The sequence below is a fragment of the Emiliania huxleyi genome, assembly GCF_000372725.1.
Source record: "Emiliania huxleyi CCMP1516 unplaced genomic scaffold EMIHUscaffold_28, whole genome shotgun sequence".
Lineage (NCBI taxonomy): Eukaryota > Haptophyta > Isochrysidales > Noelaerhabdaceae > Emiliania > Emiliania huxleyi.
Genome location: NW_005199926.1, coordinates 516,820 through 526,879, shown reverse-complemented (window position 1 = coordinate 526,879; position 10,060 = coordinate 516,820). Strand labels below are relative to the sequence as shown.

Here is a 10,060-nt window from a genome sequence, read left to right as displayed (position 1 = left end):
CCCAGACCCCTCCTCTCACACTCCCCAGACCCCTCCTCTCACACTCCCCAGACCCCTCCTCTCACACTCCCCAGACCCCTCCTCGACACTCCCTAGACCCCTCCTCGACACTCCCTAGACCCCTCCTCGACACTCCCCAGGCCCCTCCTCGACACTCCCCAGACCCCTCCTCGACACTCCCGAGACCCCTCCTCTCACACTCCCCAGACCCCTCCTCTCACACTCCCCAGACCCCTCCTCTCACACTCCCCAGACCCCTCCTCTCACACTCCCCAGACCCCTCCTCGACACTCCCTAGACCCCTCCTCGACGCTCCCCAGACCCCTCCTCTCACACTCCCCAGACCCCTCCTCTCACACTCCCCAGACCCCTCCTCTCACACTCCCCAGGCCCCTCCTCGACACTCCCCAGGCCCCTCCTCGACACTCCCGAGACCCCTCCTCTCACACTCCCCAGACCCCTCCTCGACACTCCCCAGGCCCCTCCTCGACACTCCCTAGACCCCTCCTCGACGCTCCCGAGACCCCTCCTCGACGCTCCCTAGACGATTCGAGGCGCCGCCGCACGCACACACAGCTCCGTAAGACGCACACCGTGCGAGAGAGAGACTTCCGACACGATGCCCACCCCCTCCGAGACGCCACCACGTCCGGGGCCGGCCAGCGGAGCAGCCACAAGAGCCCGTCTCCCTCTCTACCGGCTTGGCGCCTCACCCCTCCCCTCCCTCCCGCAGGTTGCACTGCGGCACCTCTCGCGACTGAGTGCGCCGCTGCCGAGTCAAGAGGGCCTCGAGATCGCCCGAGATCAGCCGAGGTCAGCCGAGGTTAGGCGCGCGCTGCCAGGTGAAGACGCTGCAGCGGCGCGAGGATGTCGAGGAGAGGAGATCGATCGATGCAGGGCACGGCCGGTGCCCCCCCCCCCCCAGCCCAGGACGTGGAAGGGGCCGACTTCCTTTGCGCCAAATCCCCTTGCGCCATCGCCCCCTGAGCAGTCCCTGCAAGTGGAGCCAACCCTTCACGCTCGGCGGCGGTCAGGTACCAAAACTCCTTCATCTCGGAGCTGGCGCACATGAGCGGCGCCTCCGCCCGGGGGGCGAGATCGCGCGAGATCGCACGAGCTTACCCGAGGGCCGACGGGCGCGTAGGCGCAAAGCTGATGGTGGGGACGCACGGCTCGTCGGCGAGCGAGCTGATGGCGGCGCTCGCGGCGCACGGTGGGGGCGCCGTGTGGCTGTGCCACGGCCGCAAAAGGGGCGAGTGCAGCGATCGCTGGGAGGAGCTTGGGGCGTAGGCCCGCTGAGTCGGGCCGAAGGCAAAAAGCGCACGAGAGTTGCTAGAGCCGTAGCTCACACTCTCGCTTTTCGCTACTCTTGTTGTCCTCTTTAACCGCAAAGAAACACGATACGATCCGACTTGAGAATGATGCAGTGACTTGCCACACATATTCATATATAATCAGAATCACACAAAAATCACAATGCACAAAATCAAAAAACGCGCACATGTGAGGATGTCGGGTGAAAACTGTCACACATATATTTCCCATGCACATGACCGTGACACGTCGCGACGCAGCGCCCCCGGTCCGCAGAGCTTTGTTTCAGCGCCAGGGACGACGCGTCGGCGCCCGATCAGGAACTCGGTTTAATCCGAGGTGAAAGAGAATCGGATGCTCGAGCGCATGCCCGTACCCGAGCAAACAGGGTCGCCGGCGCGCATGAGGGAGCAGAATTCGTCGTAGTCGACCTTGCCGTCGTTGTTGGTGTCCACCTCCTCGAAGATCCCCTAACGCAGCAACCCGGCAGGAGCTCTCAAGTCGCGCAGCCGTTTCGGGCCGTAGAGGGGGGGGGCGGAGCGCCCAAATCTATAGTGACTGTGCGCCAGAGCGGGCCTCGGGCGCGCCTGCAGCCCGGCCTCGTTGAGCCCCCTCTCGTTCAGGGCTGCCTTGATCTCCTCGCGCGAGAGGAAGCCAGAGCCTAACAGCCGGCAGAGTTCGCCGAGGGTCCGCGCGACACGCGGCACGAGGTGTGGACCACTAGGGCATGCGGCGCGCCGTCGACGTCGAACTTGTCAAAGGTGTCGCGCAGCTTCTCCTCCTTGTACAACTTGCTCGTGTGCACCTGGGGTCGTCGGGTGTTCGCGGCCGGGTGATCTCCGGCCTCGGGGGATCTCGGGGGATCTCACACTCGTGCTGGTTGCTTGCTCGGACGCCCCGTGTCACAGATTGCCCTCCCCCGTACGGTACAGATTGCCCTACCCGCGCGGCGCCGAGGTGTGGCCGAGGTTTGTGGCCGAAGGACAACGAGGTCGAGTACAGTCGAGGTGCTGCAGCGCAGAAGAGCTGTCCGCACCGTCGCGGCGATGAACTCCTCCAAGTCCAGGTTGCCGCTGCCGTCGACGTCGGCCTCGTTGAGGAGCGCGTTGAGCTTCTCCACGCTTGCGAGGATTGAGCTCTCCTCGCCGATCCCAGCGTAGCCGGGCTTCTGCATGATGTCTCGCAACTCGAGGACGGAGATGGTGCCGTCGTCATTGACGTCCGCCGCGCTGAAGAGCTCGCGCAAGCCGGCGACCTCCTCCGGCGCCATGCTGGCCGCCATCATCCGAATGGCCTAGGGCGAGCAGCGAGGTCGCCTCCCTCACGTCGCCACGTCGTGAGACAGGGGCTGCCCCCCGTGGCAGAGTGCCTTAAGGTGTGTGTGTGTGTATGTGTGTGCGTGCGTGCGTGTGGTGGCCTCCCGCTTCAGCTTGTTGAGCGCGACGAACTTCCTGATGCGGTCTCCCACCGCGGAGCCTGTGCCGGAGGTGCAGGGGTGAGCCCCTTCACCCCCCCCCCCCCCTTCCCCCACCACCACCCAGAAAGACACCCCCCCAAAGCCACCCCATCGCCCCTTCGCGCCCGCCACCCCCCCCCTCGCATGCCCACTACACGCACACCGAGCGGCTTGTCGGAGGCGACGCCGTTGCGCTGCATCCACCGGTCGGTAAGGATCTCGTCGGCGGTGGCACGGTCGGAGGGGCTGTGCTTGAGCATCCGGCGGACGCACGCCTTGGCCTCCTCGGAGATGTCGGGCCACGGCTCGTAGTCGAACGAGGGAGGCTGCCCGGCCTTGATCCGCTCAAACACCTTTGGCGACGCGTGTTTGTGTGTGGAGCGACCCGCGCCGGCGTCAGCGCTCAGCGGGTGCTGGAGCGACGCGTCGTGGAGGCGTGGACGCGTCTACCCCCCTTGTCGCGGGACCTAGCCGAGGGAGAGCACGCGCCTTCTCGTCGGTCGAGCCGTGGTAGGGCGGCGCCCCGCACAGCAGAATGTAAAGGATGACGCCGCACGACCTGTGCAGGCGAAGGCGAGAACGGGAGGCAAGCCAGTGAGGCTGGCAGGAGGGGGTGGGTCGGCCGAGGCGGAGGGGCAGGGGCAGTGCTCGAGAGGGGGCTGGGAGAGGGGAGGCGAGAGATAATATGAGGTGTAGTTAAGGGTCCTCGGCCGCGCCCTATTTCGGCCTCCTTGGAGTAACTCTTCTTCAGCACCTGCCGTAGTTAATTAATTAATTAATTAATTAATTAAGCCTCCTTGGAGTAGCTCTTCTTGAGCACCTGCCGCAAGAGAGAGAGAGGGGGGGGGAGGATGCGGGCGAGAGAGGAACACCCGCGGCGGCTCTGAGAGATTGACGTGAGGCTAGCACCTCGGTGTGCTACCACTACTACTTACTACCAACTACTACCACTAGCACTACTACTACCACGACTACTACTACTACTACTACCACTACTACTACTACCACTACTACTACTACCACTACTACTACCACTACTACCACTACCACTACTACCACTATACTACTACCACTACTACCACTACTACTACTACTACTACTACTACTACTACTACCTCCGTTGCTGCTCTCTTCTCCTACTCCCACGAACCTCCGGTGCGACGTAGAAGGCGGAGCCCACCATTTCGGTCAGCGGCTCGCCCTGGCGGAAGTAGGAGGACAGGCCAAAGTCCGTCGCCTGTTGTGTGTGTGTGTGGGGGGGGGTGTCTTAGAGGAGCGGAGGGAGAGACGGACTACTCGCGAGGCGGGCGGTGGGCGGTTGTGGTGGCGAGGGCGACGGCTGAGGGGGGGGGGATGCTTTTGCGGTGTTCACTGTTCTTCTCCGAGGTCTGTGAACGGGCTGGTCAAAAGGGGGGCGGTGGCGCGACGACGCCGGGCAGTCTTGGGCGTGGATAGGGGTCCGATCTTGGGATTGAGGTTGCTTACTGGTTGCTTACTGCTGCTACGGTGGGCCGTCTCACGCCTTGATGCGAGCCGCCGGCGAGCTGTTCTCGAAGAGGAAGTTCTCCGGCTTGAGGTCGCGGTGCACCTGTTCACAGCATGGCGCCGTGTGAAGAGCCGCGTTTGTGTGGCGAGGGCGAGCGGCTCGCCCTCTCGCCACAAGAGTCGCCACAAGGGAGGTGCTCGAGAGGGGCGAGACGCGCCACGTCGAGCTACTCTCTCCCGGCACCCGGCTACTCTCTCCCGGCTACTCTCCCCCGGCTGACATCCCGGCGCGGCATCTCGGCGCGGAGTCTCAGCGGCATCTCGGCTACATCGCGCCACGCCGAGCGAGTGGCAGTGCGCCACGACCTAGGGGGAGGGGGGGAGGGGGGGCAGGGCGTCCGTGACTTGCACACCGCGCTCGCTAAAGGGCAAAGATGCCCCCCCCCCCCCTTCCCGCGTCTCCATATTATCTCCCGATCACGAGATTTGCAGGAGGCAGGCCCCGCGGCATTGAAAGTGCAGCAGCCGGCCCGGCGCACGCGGCTCGGAGCACACGCGGAAGAAAGCGGGAGGAGAGGGGAGCAGTGGGAGTGTGCAGTCAGAGACGCACGACCTCGACGATGTCGCGGATGGTGGCCGCCGCGTCAGCCTCGGAGTAGATTCCCTTGGAGAGGATGCGGTCGAAGAGCTCGCCGCCGCTGCACTCCTGGCCGAGGTGAGGCGCGCGCGATAAGGATTTTGCTCGCCTTCCCTGGGACGCCCCGTGTTCTGACTGTCTCTGTGTCTTGCGATTTCGGGCCCGGGGCTTTTGCGTGAGAAGGAGCGAAGGTAGGGCTCCGTGGGTGAGGGCGAAGTTAGCGTGGTGCGCGCAGGTTGGCGGTACTCGTGTGAGGGAAATCGGAGAGGGGCGGAGGGCTCTTTTGCCTCGAGGATGAGGTGTACGTGCTTGCGATCCTCGACCGCCTCGACGATGTTCACGATGCCCGAGTGGCCGCCCAAATGGTGCTGAATCTCCACCTCGCGCTTGATCATCTCGCGCTCCGCTTTGGTGCGCAGCCGACGCTTGGCGATACTTTTGCAAGCGAACGACTCATCCGTCTTCGCGCACGTCGCCTTCCGCACCACCCCAAAGGTGCCCTTGCCAAGCTCGACGCCGAGGTTGTAGTCGATTGTCACGTCGTGGAAGCCCTTGCCGAGGATGCCCCGGGGGCCCTTTTCGGTGCTGTTGTATGGCCGATCGGAGGTGGCGCCGCCGTCTCCGCCGGTCCTTGAACCGCAAGCGCCCATAAATCCGTGTACAAAAGAGCGGCGGCCGCCTTCTCTTCGTCTAGGAGACAGCTGAGGGCCGCCGCGAGCAACGGAGCTGAAACTCGCTCGCGCTCAGCGCGTGCTTTGTTTGGCGAGCGACAAGGCGCCGCCTTTCGATGCCCTTCTTCACATAAACGCACAACCCCGGGCCCCGAAATCGCACAGTGACAGTCAGACATGCAACACGGGGTCCCAGGGAAGGCAAGCAAAAACCTTATCGCGCGCGCTATACGCCGACTCGGAGGCCGCGCCGGTCATGCGCGCAGCCGGAGAGAGGGAGGCGCTCAATGCCCTTCTTCACAGGCTTTGCTAATCAGTGGTTGAGGTGCGAGCGCGGGAGGCCCTGGGGATGGGGGGAGACTACCCGCAGGCCTAGAAGGCCCGTGCGCACAGGGGTGGGGCATGAATTAGTGCTCTGCATCCGGCGCGGGACGAACTGCCTGCGTTGTAGAGCGATGTAGAGGCGCTCTACAACGTGTCTCTACTACAACAATGTGACCGGGATTCAACCTACCCTACCGGCCACGGGAAAAAAACGCCGCGTGGCGCTTGCCCGGGGGCATCAGTGGAACACGCCGTTAGCGCCCACATCAGTCACCCGCCTAGCCGCCAAACGCCCCACAACGCACACGACTGCGATGGAATCCGCATCCTTCAAAGATCTCCTCGTCGTCAAGACCGGGGTGAAGGTCTGGTCGACCGTCGCCGCGACTCTCTTCTCACTACTCCTCGCCGCCGGTCTCGTCGAGTCGCACATCCGTCCATCAGCTCTGTTGCCTACCGCGCTCGTCGGCCTCTACGCAGTCTACTCGGAGCGGCAGGACGTCCTCGGCGCCGCCACATTCCTTCTCTGGTGGTCGTACATCTCAGACGCTCTTTGGTTCGCGATTGGCCCGCTCGGCCTCGACGCGGCGTCCGTCGCAACCATATTCGATGACTGCGCGGCGGCGGCTGCCAACGCCTCCGCCTCCGCCCTCGCCTCCGTCCCTCCGTGGACGGGAAACGGGTCGGCGGCGGCGGGCGGGCGGTCCGACAAGCGGTCTGTCCAACTCGGTGGGCTGACAGTGGCGTCTCCAGACGGTAGAGATTGCCACGTTGCGGTGCAAGGAGGCGTGAAGCGCGTCTCTTCACAGGCGGCACTCCTGCGTGTCCTCCAGGCGACTCGCTCCTCTGCGTGGCTCGCGAGGCGCCGTCTGGCCTGTCGATGAGCGGCGATCACAATACCAACCAGCATAAAATCGTGCAACAATCATAGGCGGTGTCTGGCATGTCGCTCAGTGGGTGGTATGGCGTCTGCTTCTTCCTCCTCACCACGGCACCGCGCGAGCTCTCTCTCCTCTCTCTCTCTCCTCACACACACACACACACACACACACACACACACGTCTCTCGCTCCTCTCTCTCCTTCTCCTCTCTCTCTTCTCCCCCCCCCCCCCCAGCAGGCCGGCCCCTATGGGCGCGGCAGGGCAGGCGTCTCTCCTCACACACGGTCTCGTGCGCGAGCAGGCGCTGCTCAAGTTCGTCTCCCTCCTCCTCCTCCCGCACTTCGCCGCCGCCATCCGGGCCCGCCGCCGCATCACCGGCCTCGACAGCTCCTCGCTTTAGAGCCCCCCGTCCGCGCGGCCGCTCTTCACGCCTCCGGCTGTGAGCAGGCCTCAGCACGCTATCGGAGAGCCTCTCTCCGATGGCGGGTGGCCCCGCGGCCCTCGCCGCTTGGGCAGGGCACACGGCGGCCTCCGCCCTCGCCCCTCCACCGACGCAGAGGCGCGACGCCCGCCGACTGTGAGCAGGCGTGTGGCGGTGGCGGTGCTCGCCGCCGCCGCGCTGACAGTCGTGCTGCGGGGCGGCGCCGACCCGTCGCCGCTCGCCGCCGTGCTCGTCCTCTGTGGATCGCTCGAGCAGCGGGTGCTCGTCGTGGCGCTATCCCACCCCCCTCTGCCGACCTCTGTTCGTCGTCGACGCTCGGACTGTTGATCAGGTCGACATGCTCGTCGCCGCGCTCGTCTACCTCTGCCTCTTCGCCCTCCTCGATTTGCGCTGGATGGAGACCGAGGCGTCCGTTGGCGAGAGGGCGGCGGCGCGCAGCTGGAGTGGACCCTTTCCAATCGGAGTCCAGTCGCCGCCTAGGCCTCCTTTGGTGCGATGGGGAGCCAGCTGGCAAACGAAGAGCCGGTGCAGCTGCCGCCAAACACCACGCTCGCAGCGGCGTGTGTGGTGCTCGCGCGAGGGCGCTTCGCGCGGCGGTCGGTGAGCGGCGCTGTCATCACGCTGCGGTGTGAGCAGGTGCTCCTGGCCGCGATCCTCAAGCTGCTTCTTGCCGGCTTGGTGGGGCGGGCTGCTGCCGGGGAGGCCCACGCCGGGCATCCTCTTCAGGACAGGCTTCTGTGACCAGGTGGGGCGGCTGCTGTGGGTGAAGCCAACTTGGGGCAGCGCCGGCGAGAGCAGCATGCCTCCCTGGCTGCGGCTGGGCGACATCGAGGAGGAGGACGAGGAGGAGGAGGGGTCCGAGGACCCTTTTGCCCAGGATGGCGCTGGATCGTCCGGCGGTGGCGGAGGAGGAGGGGGCGGCGGCGGCGGCATAGCCGCTTCCTCGCTCCGCACGCACGCGGTGGTGCTCAACAACGAGCACATCTTGCGGCACGCGACGCGGCACGAGGCCTTTTGGGCGGCGGTCGGTGCACGCCTCTCCCTCCTCCTCCTCCTCGCATCGCTCGTCTCGGCGCACGCGCGGCTCGACGCGACGCCCCTCGTGGGCGCATGGCTGGCCTACGTCTGCCGGCTGCACGAGTCGAAACACTTGCGCCCGACCTCGCACCTCAAGAAGGCGGCGCACGCCGCGGCGCTCGGCCTGCTCTCCGGCTCGCTGCTGCTCGATGCCGCGTGGGTCGTCGAGGCGGCGCGCACGCCGCTCGGCGCCGCGGCGGTGGACGCGCTGCACGGCGACGGCGCCGCCACCTCCGCACTCCCTCTCGGGCAACCGGCGGTGCTGCTCCAGCCGAGGGGTGGGCGTGCCTCGCGCGACCTCGGCCCCTTGCCTGCGAGATAGGCAGCGGGCTGTGCTCCTCTCGATCGGCGCCTCGGCGGCCATCAAGGTCTGCCTCGTCCCTGTCATGCTCAAGGCGCAGCACGGCGCGGCCGCGGGGCTGCGACTGCGCGGCCCTCTCACTACGGGTGGGTTGCGCGAGCAGGTGTACGGCGCGGTGCGTCTCGAGGCGATGGCGCACGTGCTCTGGCAGAGGCGGATGGAGGAGGAGGCGGCGCAACGCTGCCAGCTCGCCCTCGCCATCACCTTTTTCGCCGCGCTCGCCTCGTCGGCCCGATTGCGTCTCGACCGCCCTTCGCCTCTTCCGACCCTCGCTCCTGCATTGTTGTCCCGGAACCTTCCCGCAGGTCTCGCATGTCTCGCCCGCCCTCGCCGCCGCAGCTCTCGCCGCGTGGGCGGTCGGGCGCGGCCGCAGTTCCTCCTCGCCGCTCTGGCTCGCCGCTGCGGCGCCCCCGCCCCGCCGCCCAGCCATGAGTCGGACGCCTCTCTCTCCACACAAAAGCACACAGTCCCGGGCCCGAAATCGCACGGCAGCCGAGTGACAGTCAGACACTCCTCTCTTCACGCGCCGCGCCGTCCACAGGCGCTCGCCGCGTGCCCCGCACTCGAGCTCGCTTGGCTGCTGCTCGCGCACGGCCTCACCGTCAAGGGGCTGCTCGCGCTTCTGCACGAGACACCGACGGCGCTGCAGCGCGGCGGCAGCTTGCCCGACCTCTCTCTCCTCCCGCCGGTCGCGGTGTCGCTGCTCTGCCTCCTCTCCGGCGGGCTGCTGCTGCTCTTCAAGGCCACTCGCAATCAGTCGTAGTTATTAGCCACTCTCCTCGGCTAATCACTCTCCTCGGCCGCTCTGCGCATCAAGGCCGAGAGACGAGACACGTCGCATCGAGATCTGCCGTCGAGAGATGCCGCCGAGACACCGCCGAGAGACGCCCCCCCTCCCCCGCGTGGTCTCTCCCTCTCCTCAGGTCACCGTCGTGCCGATCGACGAGCCGCCGCCGAGCCGTTTGACCGCCGCCTTCTTGCTCCTCTCGCGGCTGCTGCTCCTCCTCTCCCTCGCCGCCTCCGCCGCCTCCTCCTTCGTGCCAGCGCTCCCGATCGCCGTGCTCGCCCTCATTCTCTCCTCCTTCCGCGAGACTTCGCGCGGCGGCGGCGGCGGCGGCGGCGGAGGCGGCGGTGAGGGCGGCGAAGCCCCCCTTTTCCTGCTTTTCCTCCCCCTCGCCGCGGCCACCTTCCTCGCCCAGACCGCGTGGCTGCTGTGGCGCGGCCCGCCTCTCGACACGGTGAACCACCTGCCGCGAGGCCCCCCGCCGCCCTTCTCTCTTCCCTCTCTCGCCCCCCTTCTCTCTCGGCGGCGGCGCCTGCGTTTGTTTGCTTGTGTTTGTGCTCCGTTTCGGTCCTCGTTCGGTTGCTTTGACTTTTTTTGTGCTTTGTGCCCTTCCCCCCCTCCCCTTTTT

At 66.3% G+C, this 10,060-nt stretch overlaps 3 protein-coding genes across 3 annotated transcripts in view; 2 read left to right on the top strand and 1 right to left on the bottom strand.

The window, feature by feature from the left end:
- Positions 1 to 1,431: 1,431 nt before the first annotated feature.
- On the bottom strand, positions 1,432 to 5,542 carry EMIHUDRAFT_421494 (hypothetical protein; the record flags this gene model as incomplete). The annotated part of the gene is made up of 14 exons (XM_005776376.1): positions 1,432 to 1,784; positions 1,902 to 1,975; positions 2,053 to 2,119; positions 2,351 to 2,608; positions 2,732 to 2,790; positions 2,934 to 3,123; positions 3,256 to 3,329; positions 3,512 to 3,524; positions 3,921 to 4,007; positions 4,143 to 4,146; positions 4,291 to 4,358; positions 4,592 to 4,621; positions 4,869 to 4,961; positions 5,198 to 5,542. 14 exons carry the CDS (start codon positions 5,540 to 5,542, stop codon positions 1,644 to 1,646), a joined length of 1,503 nt encoding a protein of 500 aa, XP_005776433.1. The 3' UTR covers positions 1,432 to 1,643.
- A 659-nt stretch (positions 5,543 to 6,201) lies between these two features.
- Positions 6,202 to 6,818, top strand: EMIHUDRAFT_207036 (hypothetical protein; the record flags this gene model as incomplete). The annotated part of the gene is made up of 3 exons (XM_005776375.1): positions 6,202 to 6,480; positions 6,601 to 6,643; positions 6,721 to 6,818. 3 exons carry the CDS (start codon positions 6,202 to 6,204, stop codon positions 6,816 to 6,818), a joined length of 420 nt encoding a protein of 139 aa, XP_005776432.1.
- Positions 6,819 to 9,019: 2,201 nt separating this feature from the next.
- Positions 9,020 to 10,060, top strand: part of EMIHUDRAFT_435510 (hypothetical protein) — a gene marked incomplete at its 5' end in the record, with an annotated part of 2,169 nt that continues 1,128 nt past the window's right edge. Inside the window, 3 exons of the mRNA XM_005776374.1 lie at positions 9,020 to 9,052; positions 9,190 to 9,390; positions 9,572 to 9,886. Of these exons, the coding sequence (XP_005776431.1) occupies positions 9,020 to 9,052; positions 9,190 to 9,390; positions 9,572 to 9,886 (549 nt within the window). The remainder of the gene's footprint in view (positions 9,053 to 9,189; positions 9,391 to 9,571; positions 9,887 to 10,060) is intronic.